We start from the raw sequence: 13965 nt of genomic DNA, 5'->3' as shown, positions 1-13965 counted from the left end.
ATAAATGCTGTATTAAAGGAATAGCTCACCCAAAAATTTACATTTTGTCATATTTTACTCTCTCATTTCATTCCAAACCCTTAGACAGAAACACTAAATAATTATTTCAAGAATATTTACACAGCTCTTATCCAAACAAAAACAGTTCTTAGTGAACATGACAGCTCACAACAGCTGAAAACAAACATAATAAAGGTAGTCTATACGACTTGTTTAGCTATTTCATCAGAACACTCGTAATGTAGCGCACAAGCCATATGGACAACTTTTAAGTATTTTAAAGTTATACAGACACTGTCACTATGAATTGTTATTGTATGGAAAAGAGCTGTGTGAAGATTTAAAAAAGATTTCTTTGGTGTTGTACATTAAAAACAGCATATGGGTTCAGAACGACATGAAGGTGAGTAAATAATGACAGAATTTTCCTTTTTGAGATAACTATTCCTTTAACCCTAAACGCCCGAAGGACCAAGCTTATCGTACAATTAAAGAAGCTGCTTAGTTGTCACAGGGTTTATTTAAATAATGTATTTTGACATTTTTCCAGTCCTATGCTGACAAGACTGCACAAGCAAAAGCCTGTGGGAAAGAACTCGGAGGCCGGCGAAACCTTGAAGCTGGTCTTTCAGTGTTTTCTCTGTCCAGACATGCACCGCAACCACAGATCCAATCTTAACAGCACGTAACGAAAGTGGGAACCGCACTGAAACAGCTAAATGACAGTTTCACAGCACCGTGTCTTATTAATCAAAGAAAAACAAGTAAAAGAGATTATGCTGCAGAAAGGAGCACACTTCAAATGCGCTCTTTGATGAGTAAAAAAAGGGAAAAGGATGGTACACGCCAAACAAAACATGTGGTAATTGTTTATCTTTCTCTCAGACCACTTTCTTTTATTTCAAGCCCTCATTTCCGCTCATTTCATGCTGGTGTGTCGGCGCAGTTTATGGGATGGGTGCAGAGAGTGGGAAGAATGGAGGAGGGGATTGTATAAGTTAACTTTACAGATAAATATTTACGCAACCAAGAGGTGTGTGCTGCACTAATAAATGTGTAAAGCATCTATAGGAGGTGCTTTATGGGAGAATGAAGTTTGCATACATGAAGAATGTAGGTCAATATGATGGGTTGGGTTCTACAAATAACCATATGAAATGACAAATTGAAACCCCCCTGCAAATGACAAGAATGGATCATATGAGGGGTGTGTCTCAAAACCTAGTGAGCTGTCTACCTAGCCATCATAGGTCCATGTTTGAATTTGCCTACGATGCCCAAAATGGTTGTCTAGGTAGGCAGCTCATTATGCTTTTAACTTGTTTTGCTTCTGAAATGCTAAACTGAATCCAAAGTTTAATCACAGACATACACAACAACTAAAGTGTGTAAATGTTTATGGATCAAAATGATATTTTAAGACCATGTAGATTTTTCACATTGTAATCAAACACTTTTTTTGCCAATTCTTATTACTGCAATGCAAAAAATAATGAACAAAACATTAAAATTGTGAAATATTTATACATGAATGGTAATAGATGTTGCACTGTCTTTAATTTAGTAAAAAAAAAAAAAGAAAAAAAAATCACTTCTTTAATTGTCATGAAAATAATGTCACAACACAATTAATCCTAATGGTCCTAAAATTGACCCTTTTACAGCCTGTGATGATGCGTTTCCTCCTTATTTAGCGGTATAAATCTATCTTTATATTTTACATTTTTTAGTATGCAGTATAAATTTATTACATCACACTTTGTGCAGTATTTTCTTTAAAATGAAGCCTGTTTTAAGACCATTAATATTTTTTGCACCGTTACATTTTTCATGACAATTAGGCATTTTTGCCACCTTTTGTGATTACTGTAATGCAAAAAATTATTAACAAATATTATTCAAATTCTGAAGTTTTTATAAATATTTTATATATTCGCTGTACTGCTTTTAACTTGTGCTGATTAAACCCTTTAAGCTCCGAAGAAGGTTTTAAAGAGTTCCTGATTCTGTGGCATACCCAAAATTACACATTACAATAATAGTTACAGTTATAGCATTAAAAAAATAATTTATCGTAGCCTCCAAAACATCTCCAAACAAATAAAACATTATAATTGTGCATAAGCACTAATTGCACATGCAGACACAACAATGACTAAAGGTTTGCATTGCGTGCAGACATGATTTTAGTAATGGTATGTAATATTTTATGTTCAGTTTATTTTTTTTTTTAAACAATGTTGCATTCACACTAAAGTAGAGGCAGCCAGAGCGAGAGAATATATAAAATGCTGACAAACAGTGAGAGTGTGTTATGCTCTACCATGGCAGCACCTGCCTTGACATTCCAGAGGATTTACACAAGAGCAGAGAGAGAGAGAGAGAGAGAGAGAGAGAGAGAGAGAGAGAGCGAGAGAGAGAGAGACACTTGTCCACTTGGAGAGGGACACAGCAGTACTGGCTGCAAGATACATTTATATGTAGATATAGAGATTAGTTGGGAAAGACTGCCCTTTGTGGTTCAAAGCAATTACTAGCTTTGCATATTCATTCTCAAAGCAAAGTGTGCATCTTTTTTTTCTTCTTACATTCTTATTTTTAACTTAACGGTGTGTAATGTTCATGATGTGCTCAGTGGAAAAGTATAAGTCTGTTGCAAACGTCTGTGCTGTGGTTGGGCGTGCTGAAAATACTCAGCTTTACACAACAGCTCCAAAAACTTGACCAAATGACAAATACACATCAGTATTTTCTCTTTCTCTCATTTTTGGCCCAAATCAACAGGGCCTCTTTTTAAACTCTGTATCTTTGACTTGCACCCTCTCCACTCTACCTCGTTTCTGTATGTCTTCTAGTACAAACTAAATTCAAAAAGTAAATGAGAATAACTAAATATTTCACCAACTATACTTTCTTTAGAAGCATACATAGTTATTTTCCATTACATTATACATAAAACGTATCGATAACACTTCAAAAATAAAGGTTGTATTTGTTAATAACAATATAACAAATGTTAACAAATAGACCCTTATTGTAAAGTGTTACCAACTTTTCAAGAAGGAGAAAGTATAGCAAATACTGTGGAACATTTGTGGTTCAAAAATACAAAGAAAACAAAAATAAATAAAATGTTGTGCAACATCACAAGGCCCCTTTCAAAGCAGACAAATCGGGGAAAGGGAGGGATCAACAAACTGCAAGAAATCACGTTTCTGAGAACTAAAGCTAAAAATAACCTTGGAAAACAGACTGATCTGAGAATGGACTATTCAGCTTTTACATACAGAACTTCTGCAAGCCCATGTATCGTCTGGTAACTAATACCTATCTTTGTAAATAATATTGTAAATACTATGGTTCTGAGTATGTGTTCAACATGAGTCTGACTTCCTAGTGAACAAATCAGAGGTTAAAGTCTGTCTTTAGGATGTGTTACAGTAGAAGAGTGTGACTTTCGCAATCCCTCTTGACTACACTAGAGGGACACATTGAAATAGACCCATACATATTCCTATACATTGTTTTCAAGAGTTTCATTCAAACACTATGCCCAATATTAACCATCATGCAAAAGCCTCTAATATATTTTACAAACTTCATAACCTTTATACTCACCCTCATGTTGTTCCAAGCCCATACGTTCTTTCTTATCCAAAAAGAACATGTTTGAATGAATATTATGGGCCATCTTTTCAAAGCAATGGCAGTTAATAGTGACTAAGTTTAAAGCTTAAAAAGCTCCCGAAGGTACTATCAAAGTAGTCCGTGCATTCTGAAGGCATAATATATATGTTTTAGTAAGAAACAACACAAAACTTAAAAGGAATATTCCAGGTTCAATTCAAGTTAAGCTAAATCGACAACATTTGTAGCATAATGTTGATAACCAAAAATGTATTATGACTCTATTATATTAAATATAATACAATAACTATTGATTTATTCTTCATCAGCTTCTTATTATTATAACTAGTAGTAGTATTAGTAGTAGTAGTACAGTGAATATTACATAACTACACAGTAGTGATATATTTCTGTCACACTTTTCCACCTAAATTTAGCTTTTATTATGAAGCCCATTCCGTTTCTGTGCGTTTTTGAGGGCAGCTTCTCGCTTCCGGAAATGCATGACCCAATGTGATTATTAAACCTTTATTATGCAAACATGGCATGCAATGCTCATTATGGTGTTTTGTGTGTATGAGTCTAGGAGCTCTAAAAAGGTATGACGCATCAGTGTCAGCACAACACCGGCTCCACCCATTCACTTTGAAGCACGCATCACATGCAAACTATACATTTATCTCTTTAAATCGTGGCCTAAGCAATCAAACTAGGACATAACGTGATTTTAATTTGTGCGCAAAATTTTTGCGTAATGACATTCGTACGTCAGATGATATTGGTTTTTGGTATTGGAGCATTTTTACGAGCACACTTACAAGTGCATGAGCACAGGCAATAGTCCTTGTTCACTTTCATTAAATGCAAAAGAGGGTCCACAATATTTACAACAATTTTACAAAAGAAAGTCAAACAGGTTTGATTTTTGGGTGAAGGTTTGGATGAAGGTGGAGGTGAAGGTTTGGCATAAACACAGTGCATGCATCATCCGTTTAACCCCCAAACATTTCACAGGTTTTCCACATTACCTTTGCGGTGAGTGGCTCTTAAAGCTAATGAAAAGGCTCTCCAGATGACCGGCAGCCCCCACACAAGCATACAAAGACATCCCCAATACAGTTCTCAGACACTTGTTTCCTTTGGCCGGGATTCTGAATTCACAGGAAGCTTTGGAAAACACCTGGTGGATGGAGAAGGGGGCAGGTGGACGATCATAGCTCAGTTCTGGACGGTCTCCCACCAGAACCCCACAGTCCCGCTCATTCCACTCCATTAGAGACATTCAGAAGCCTGAAGGCTGGGCACAGTCAAGGGCCAAATAACCATCAGTGGCTCAGACACAGAATGGACCCGACAGGGCCAGGAAGTCACGTCTCGAACTGGAAGGGGGCTGGCTAGTCTGCATTAAGATGAATGGAGATGGCTGGAAATGAGGCTCCACCAGTGCCTTTGTGTCCATTGAAGTTTAAATGAAGACCCGTTCTTGGAATTGTGTCTGGTTGTTTTTGTTTACCTTCTACTACAGTCCTTCTACCACCACACTCATAATATATCCAATATAATAAAGCATTATTTTCATAATATAACTTGAAAGTAGGATATTGGGGTATCTAATGCATTTGGAAGTGAATGGGGCCAGTTTTAAAAGTTTAGCCATAAGATCTAAAAATTATTATTAAGTGTAAACATGATTGTATTGTGATTAAATGTCTTGTGTCAGTCTTTGTGCCATCTAGTGCTCTATATATTTGTCAAGTACTAGGAAGTGTAATCGAGCTTGAAATCACGATCGTGCCTAGAGACAGCAATGGCATGATGTAAAGTGAAAAAGGAGTTATATTTTGGTCTGTTCTCACCCAAAACCAACTGGATCACTTCAGAAGGCATTGACTAAACCAATGGAGTGTATAGATTACTTTCAGGCTGATCTTTAGTACTTTCATGCTTTCATGTGCTTTCATGAGCTTACAAATTTTTGTCAACATTCACTTGTATTGTATGGACCTGCAGAGCTGAGATATTCTACTAAAAACCTTTGCTTTCTGCCGAAGAAAGTCATACACATCTGGGATGGCACGAGCATGAAATGGCACACTATCCCTTTAAATGTACACTCTGACAGTGTTTCCTGTAGTGCAGTTGAACTTACTGAGTATTTAAGCATGGTTTTCGGTCCACATATGCAAAAAAGAAATGTTCGGGAACCGTTAACGGAACCAAAAGTCATGAAAATCATAAGGTTCTGGTATTTAAAAAAAGAAAAAGACCAGTTCTTGGTTCCCAACCATAGTGATGACTCTAGAATAGCTGTAAATGCTGCTGTGAGATTGGCGTGCTTTGCCAATAGCCACAGTGAGGGGTACAGTGTGTTCCCAGTCTAAAAAAGAGTGAGCTGCTCTAATGTAATGGTTTTTAGCTCTAAGAGGCTGTCAATGGCGCTCCAGCGTGAGCACTCGTGGGCTTTGACAAGACCCAGGGGGTGCTGTGCTTTTAGCAGAGGGGATGGGGGCCATCATGAAACAACACGCTGTGCTGCGATTACTTTTGCAGAGGTATCCCGGGACAGCCACAATAATGTCATATGCATATGCGTTAATAAGCGATCTGAAAAAAGTGCGTTTTGGGTGTATGTGAGAAACAGGCAACCTTCTCACCCCTAAACTAATCTCCCAGGGCACAATAGCAAGCTGTGAATGAGATGGATGAGTGGCACTCATCTCTGATCTGAGAGCTGTGCTGGGAGAGATTACCCGTATATAAGAGGGTGAGCTGGGCTCCAACTGAGGTCTATTCAATATTCTACACGCACAACTCTGCAGAACTCAGCTCCCGTCAGAAAGAAAGAGACACAAACAACTTCCAGGACTGCAGATGCCCATTCGTTTATATAACCCTTGCAGCATCTGTAAGATGTTTAGCTTTGAAAAACAAAATACGAGTGTGACAAGGAGGAGGGAGTAGCCAGGCCATGCACATGATTAGGAGGCATTGAGTCTCCTAATCAGCCGGGAGGGGGAGAAAGACGAGCCGGGGGCACCAGTTCGGGAAAGAGAGAGACATGCGGTTGCTGTGTGTGTGTGTGTTTATGCTTATTTAAGTTAATTTATGTAATTAAAGTTATGTTGACTTTTCTGCCGGTTCTTGCCTCCTCCTTGCCTATCCTTTACCCATTACATTGGTGCCGAAACCTGGGAATGAGGAGGGATGTGCTGTCATGGTGTCCTCGCCACGGCTGTCCGCCAGGAGATGGAGGAGTCGCTGCCGGCTGCCGGAGGAACCGCTGCCATCGGCTAGGAAGGGGAGGAGTTGATCCATTCACCAGGGGTCGGAGGACTCACTGCCGTCCACCAGGGGAGGAGCCATTCCGTCTGCCAGGGGTTGGAGGACTCGCTGTCGTCTGCCAGAGCGCGGAGTGGTGGCTGAGGAGCAGGTAACGGCGTGTCCGGGGACCGACGAGCAAGATTTTCTCTCTCTCCTCTCTCTCACTCTCTCTGTCTCTCCCGCTCATCCTTTTCCTCTCGCTTCTCCATCCCCTCGTCTCTCCCAAGGCTCCTGAGAGGCAAGGAAGACCTGCCGGCAGAAGGACGGCCAGAAGGGCAGCACCTCCCCGTCATGCCAGAGGTTTCCCCAGCCTGAAATGGGTGGTGGAGGAGAGTGACGAGGAGGATGGCGTGGTGGGCTGTTGAGGGTGCATGGCCGGTACTGAGTCACCTAATTATCTGGGAGGGGGATAAAGTTGAGCTGTGGGTGCCAGTTTGGGGGAGTGAGAGAGAGAGACACATGCGGCCGCTGTGTGTATGTATGTGTGTGTCTGTTTAGGAGCTGCTGCCATCCACCAGGGGACGGAGTCGCAGCAAGCCGTCGGGAGACAGAGGAGCCCCTGCCCTCTGCCAGGAAGGGGAGGAGCCTTTCCATCCACCAGAACGCCTCTGATGAGCGGCTGTTGTCTGTCAGAGAGTGACGGAGTGGCTGAGGACCAGGCGTCGGCGTGTCCAGGGACCGGCGAGCAAGTTTTTCGCTCTCTCCTCTCTATCTTTCTCTCTGTCTCTCCTGCTCGCACTTTACCTCTCTCCTCTCACACCCCTCATCTCTCCCCAGCTTCCCAGGAGGCGGGGCGGACCATCGGCTGGCGAAATGGCCGGAAGGGCAGCGCCTCCCCTCCAGAGATGGGGGGTGGGGGTGTAGGCCATTCCTGATGGCGCCTGGCAGGGGAGGTGTGTAATGAGGAACGAGGGCGTGGCCGGGTGTGAGTGACTGTAACATTCTGCCTAACATCTTCTGATATACAGCAGAAGTAAGAAAGTCATTAGGGTAAATAATGACAGATTTTAAATTTTTGGGTGAACCATCTCATTAAGAACCAAGGATGTGTAAACCTTCGAGCAGGATAATTAGTGCTAAATCATTTGTATTTTGTCTTGTGCGATTCATGTAAATACCTATCAAATAGCTTCAGCTGTTCAAAAAAAGAATATCTTGCAGATTCTGCAAAGGGTGTGTAAGCTTATGGGCACAACTGTACAGCCTGAGGATGAAAGGGATGAATGCTACAATTTTCAGTATACTACCACATTACTGTAGTGCAGAGAAACACAGCGAGACAGCTAGCGAATTAAAATGTCCACTGGCAATATATTTGCCGCACTGCAGAGTTCCTCAAAGGTTTGAGACGGGGGAAGTGATATCATACAGTTTCTTAAAGGAGTGCTTAACAGATAAACTGCAGTAGATAAGAAATATCAAGCATAATGTATGCTCACTTGTAATGAGCTGTGAATAAATTACGATGCTTGCACATAGACAAGAGGATGGATGGATTAGGGGCCGTTCATGCTGAATGTGTTCTTACGTTAAAAATCTAGATGCAGCGCAACAAATGGAATGGAAAGCGGCTGTCTAGAGACGTGTCCCTTCCTAAAACAGTGTCTTAAAAATGTGCCGCTTCTGCACAAGACACAGGGGAAAAAATAAACAGAGAGACTTAGCGCAACAGTCAAAAATGTCCATCGAGCTAATTTTTACATTAAAAAAATATATAATTTTAAAACTTGCAGATGGATGCAAAAATGCATTCAGCCCTGACTGAGCTGTGCTTCAATGTAGATCACCATCAGTGCTGCTTTTTAATTGGGTAAACATGCACTTGATGGACATCTTTGATCAGAATATGGGATAAAGTTTGATTGCATTTTTTGACACCGTTTAAACTGGAATTGTTTTTAGCTTGTTGTTTTATTCCAGGGGTGTGAACAGCCCCTTAAACTTGCTAGTGAATATTTTGCTATGGTGTTAAAGGGTTAGTTTACCCAAAAAGAAAATTCTGCCATCACTCACCCTCATGTTATTTTAAACGTATATGACTTTCTTAGAAACAAAGATATTTTGAAGAATCTCTAGTGCTCTTATTCATAATGGGGACTGAGGCGGCCATACTTCAAAAAGGATGAAAAAAGGATCATAAAGGTACCATAAAGTGACCCACAAAAGGCTTCTGAAAACATATGAATGCTTGTGCCAAAAGCAGAAAGAAACTGAACTCTTGCCCTCTGATGAAGCTCTCAAATCTCATTCAATTAAAATATGAAGCGTCAAAGTGCGTCACGGCAGGTTTGACGTCAATGACGAGACAGCCAAGAACTAATGATGTTTGGGCATCAATGACATCAAAATTGCCGCTAAGTATCTTGGTGCAGTATATTTTAATTCAACGCAATAACATCTCAGAGCAACAGTTGAGTAAACAATTTTTGGGAGAACTATTCCTTGGAGGAGGAGTGGCTACTAAAATTACAGTAGCACTGACCTCTTCCTCAACTGCTAATATCTTCTACATCTGCATCTGTTCCTTCGCCTTCAGCTCTGGGCTAGCCCGTCACTTTTATTTACATTCTTTTCCTCTTTTTCCATCTCCATCCTCCATATATGAATCAGCTGTTCAGCAGCCCAACATTTCCGTCGACTCAGTCAAACGACGGCCAACGAGATCTACGCTCGGCCACATCTGCGCAAGTACTTACGTTGAGTTCCCGCTGGACATCTTTAACGCTACTCTGCAAAGTCTTGCAGCCTACCAAACATGGTTCCAAGTCCCTTATCCATAAAAGATGCTGAAAACAACAACTACAAGCCAAGTTTGAGGCTGTAGAAGATGTTGAGGAAACAGCTAATGATGTTAGCGCCTCCACAAGCTGCGTGACTGGACAGAGCTCTAACAGCGGTAACTCTGGAAGCATAGCTCGACATTTTTCGTGACTTATTTGCACCAAGAGGCTTAGGGGTTTAAAAGCAAGCCTGTGATTGCGATATTGAGATAGCATTGATGAATTCAAGTAGTTTAACTGTTCCAACAAAATACAGCTGTTGTATCTGGTCTTAAATCTGAGCTTTACTTTGCATGACCTGAAAATGGGTTGGCAATGGCAACAAATCGAAAAAATAAAAGTCCTCTAGCGAATAATAATACTTCAATGAATAGTTCACCAAAAAATGAAAATTCTCTCATCATTTACTCACCCTCATGCCATCCCAGATGTGTATGACTTTCTTTCTTCTACAGAACACAAACAAAGATTTGTTTTGAAATATTTCAGCTCTGAAAGGTCCATACAATGCAAGTGAATGGTGACCAAAACTTTGAAGCTCCAAAAAGAACATAAATGCAGCATAAAAGTAACCCAGAAGGCCCCAGTGGTCAAATCCACATCATCAGAAGCCATATGTTAGGTGTGGGTGAGAAACAGATCAATATTTAAATCCTTTATTACTATAAATATGCACTTTCAACCAGCACTCCTATACGTCTTTGTAATTTATAATGCATAATTTGCATATTTCATGCATATCGCCACCTACTGGGCTGTTGTTAAAACACAATTTATTAATTCTTTTCCTTTCCATTATACCTCACTTTTATTTCTGTCTCCTTCCTGCCCTGTAGATGGCGATATGCATGAAGAATTCAAATCAACAAAAAAACAGAAGAAAAACTTGTAAACGTGCATAGGAGGGCTGGTCAAAAGTGAATATTTATAGTTTAAAAAGGATTTAAATATTGATTTCCTACCCACACATATCATTATCACTTCTGAGGATATGGATTTAACCACTGGAGTTGTACGGATTACTTTTATGCTGCCTTTATGTGCTTTTTGGACCTTCAAAGTTCTGGCCATCATTTACTTACATTGTATGGAGCAACAGAGCTATTTTTAGAGATATTCTTCTAAAAACATTGTTTGTGTTCTGTAGAAGAAAGAAAGTCATACACATCTGGAATGGCATGACGGGAGTACATAATGAGAGAGTTTTCATATTTTGGTGAACTGTTCATTTAAGCTCCATCAACAGTATCTGTGGCATGATGTTAATATTCCCAGAAATTAGTGTGGGGCATTTGAAGGCATCATGCACGGCTATACGAGTGCTGAGAGGTTTTATGTAAAAAATGAACAGGAAAAAAGGGGAAGAAATATCAAAAGTGTTATGCTGTGTCCTCTTGAATCAACACTACACAGGTCTAACAGAGGAAAAGGGAGTTTTACAGAAGTGAGGCACTGCGATCTCTCCACGATGAGTCTTTTGGGAGCAGTAATGAGGGAAACAGATCTCAGCGGCAACCAAGCAGAGAGGTGTGAGGCTGGAATAGAGAATTAACACCTGTAACAGGTGTCTACTTTACCTCTCCATGGGTACTCCGCCAACCAAAAACCCCACTCCCCCCAAAAGCCACCTCCTTGATTATACAACCACTGCAAAAGACTCTAAATCTTCTCAGCAGTGTGATGGAAAGGATTGATGGTAGTGCATTTTGAAATATTTAAGTATGTGGATGCATCGATCTGGAATTGTACCACCAAGAAAGCCAACTTGTTTTACATTCAGCAAAATGCAGTCTAGGGAAAGCGTTCTTTTAAAGCGATAGAACGATTTCTACTTAAGTTCAGCAGCGTTTTGTACTCCAACAAGGTTAGATGATCCAGACCAGGGAAAGAAGACGACGAACAGAGAGGAGAACAATGACTTGGACAAGAAACGTACTGTACCTTATAGCGCATCTTGGGGCAGGAATGGACGTAGAAACCCAGATAGTAATAGGCGAGTTTGGGTGACTGCTTCTGTAACTGCCTGGTGAAGGCGATCTCCCTGCAAAGCAAACAAAAAAGAATTTTTTTTTTACCTGAAACATTTAACTGTGTTTCTGGAAGTGCGGATGAATAGGAAGTGGACAAGAAAAACAAAAGGAAGTTATTCAAAAGGAGATTTACACTTCTTCCTGCAAGCTATAAAGGAGCTCTCTCTCTCTCTCTTTTGTAGGCCTCAAACTCTCTATCTTCCCAAAAATTAGCAGGAGAAATCTTTTTTTTTTTTTTTTTCAGGAAGAGGAAGAGAGAGAGAGCAGCCAAAGAAAAATAAAAGTAGTGGAAAATAAAATAAAGCCAGAGAGAGAGAGAGAGAGAGAGAGAGAGAGGGCAAGAGATAGATAAAGCGAGGAAAGGCAAAAAGAAGCGACGACAAACGGCGAGGTGCTGGAAGGTCACTCGGACGCTGCCAGATTCCCAGGTTCCCATCCTCTGGTGACAAAGCTTGGCTCTTTATGAATGAGAGACGCATAAGAAGAGGCTGTGGAACCCATTCACAAAAAAAAGATGGAGAAAGAAAGAGCGAGAGAATGAAAGGGCAGCAGCCCCCTCCCTTTGAGTCTAACCCCAGTCCCCACCCGCTTAGCGTTGGCAGCAGTTTGAAGCCCCCATTATCTCCTCTTCAGTGCTCTGACACCCCTATACAAGCCAATTATACCACAGCGCTCACTACGGGCAAGACACCTGCTTAATATTAATGTCACACACACACACAAAGACAGACTCTGCACACGGCCTATGGACAAGAAGGAGATTTCCTGTGTCTACACAATACAATGTGTGAAGAGATACACACAATAAGGCAAGAACTGCAAAAACACACATATTCTCTGAAAACAGGTCTGATATCTTGTGCAATTTTGATTCTCAGGTGACTTGGTGGTTTTAAAGATGTTTCGATACCTTAACTAAAAAACAAGTCAAAGATGATGAATCTCTTAAGTCATATCTGATTCATATTTATAAAAATTTTTTTTTTTTTTAAATTACGTTTTTCTAGGACCAATAAGAAAGTTCACATTGACCGTTTTTTGCATATTTGCCTTAAATGCTCATTACTGTCAAAAAATTAAAAAATTTAAATCTCATGATCAATATTTTATTCTGATTTAAATAAATGACAAATAGAGCCGATTAGATATTTTTTATATTTTTTTTTCCAATTGATTTTACCGTGACATATTCAATGAATATTTAATTTAATTCATAATGGGAAAAAATATTTCAATTATTTATGCAAAACAAAGATTTGTTTTTTTTTCCAGTTGATTATTTTTTGTGTGTGAAAATGATTTTTACAGAATTAACAATCATAATAAAATTTCAGCTTGCTTGCTTGTTGCACACAGGAAATATGTTTTGTTTTTGTTTACATTAACTAGCCATTCATCCTTATTTTTACTGTCCACACACACGCAGTCCAGCGCAGCATGGAGACGCATATCTGCACAGTGTCTCATCCTGTGCTCCAACAGTCTCACTCAATCACAGTGACACACAACAGCACAAAGTCACTGGCCCGCACTGGACGCCAGCTGTTCAGGGCACAACACTGCCCCAGGCACAATCTACACTTCTCCATCACACTTTCTCTCACCGTTTCTCCTCTAGACCATTTCTTATTCTTCTGTTTAAGAGACATGAGGCTCCCGAGGGCCTCCCGAGGGCCCCCCGATATCAAAAACTCAGTATCACACTCACACACACACACACATACACACACACTCACACACACATCTGGCATCTCTTGTAAATTGTAACCTAATCAGGTGAGAATGCCATTTGACATATTTAGACACAGGACTGTTATTTTAAGTGTGAGGGTGGGTGTGTATGGGATTATTTTGTAGAGATCTACCGAAATTCAGTTGTACCATTCTATTTATTTAAAGTTGTTTAGTGATTTGTCATTATTATATCCGGGTTGATTTTGATAAAAAAAAAAATGCAGATTCTTTTTAAAAATTTATTACATGAAGATTACATTAAAACTGACTTGAAACTTTTCCCCAGACCTTCCTCATTTATTTTTGGTCATTTTGTAAATGCCTTTTATGTATACATTTATTTATTTATTTGTATTAAACATGTTTAAAACTATAATGGCTATGGCTCAGTGGTTGAGGCTCAGGGTTACTGACCAGAAGATTGGGAGGGTTGGGGGTTCAATCCCCAGCACCACCAAAATGCCACTGTTGGG

The 13965-nt window shown here is 40.1% G+C and overlaps 1 protein-coding gene across 4 annotated transcripts in view; it reads right to left on the bottom strand.

The window, feature by feature from the left end:
* Positions 1-13965, bottom strand: part of LOC127660531 (arginyl-tRNA--protein transferase 1-like) — a 117418-nt gene that overhangs the window by 39428 nt on the left and 64025 nt on the right. For all 4 annotated transcript variants that reach the window (XM_052150841.1, XM_052150842.1, XM_052150843.1 and 1 more), the window contains one exon: positions 11670-11769. In XM_052150841.1, the coding sequence (XP_052006801.1) occupies positions 11670-11769 (100 nt within the window). The remainder of the gene's footprint in view (positions 1-11669; positions 11770-13965) is intronic.

Source organism: Xyrauchen texanus, chromosome 20 (assembly GCF_025860055.1).
Source record: "Xyrauchen texanus isolate HMW12.3.18 chromosome 20, RBS_HiC_50CHRs, whole genome shotgun sequence".
In the NCBI taxonomy this organism is placed as follows: Eukaryota; Metazoa; Chordata; class Actinopteri; order Cypriniformes; family Catostomidae; genus Xyrauchen; species Xyrauchen texanus.
Note: the sequence above shows the minus strand (reverse complement) of the source record. Positions and strands in the feature narration are given on the sequence as shown.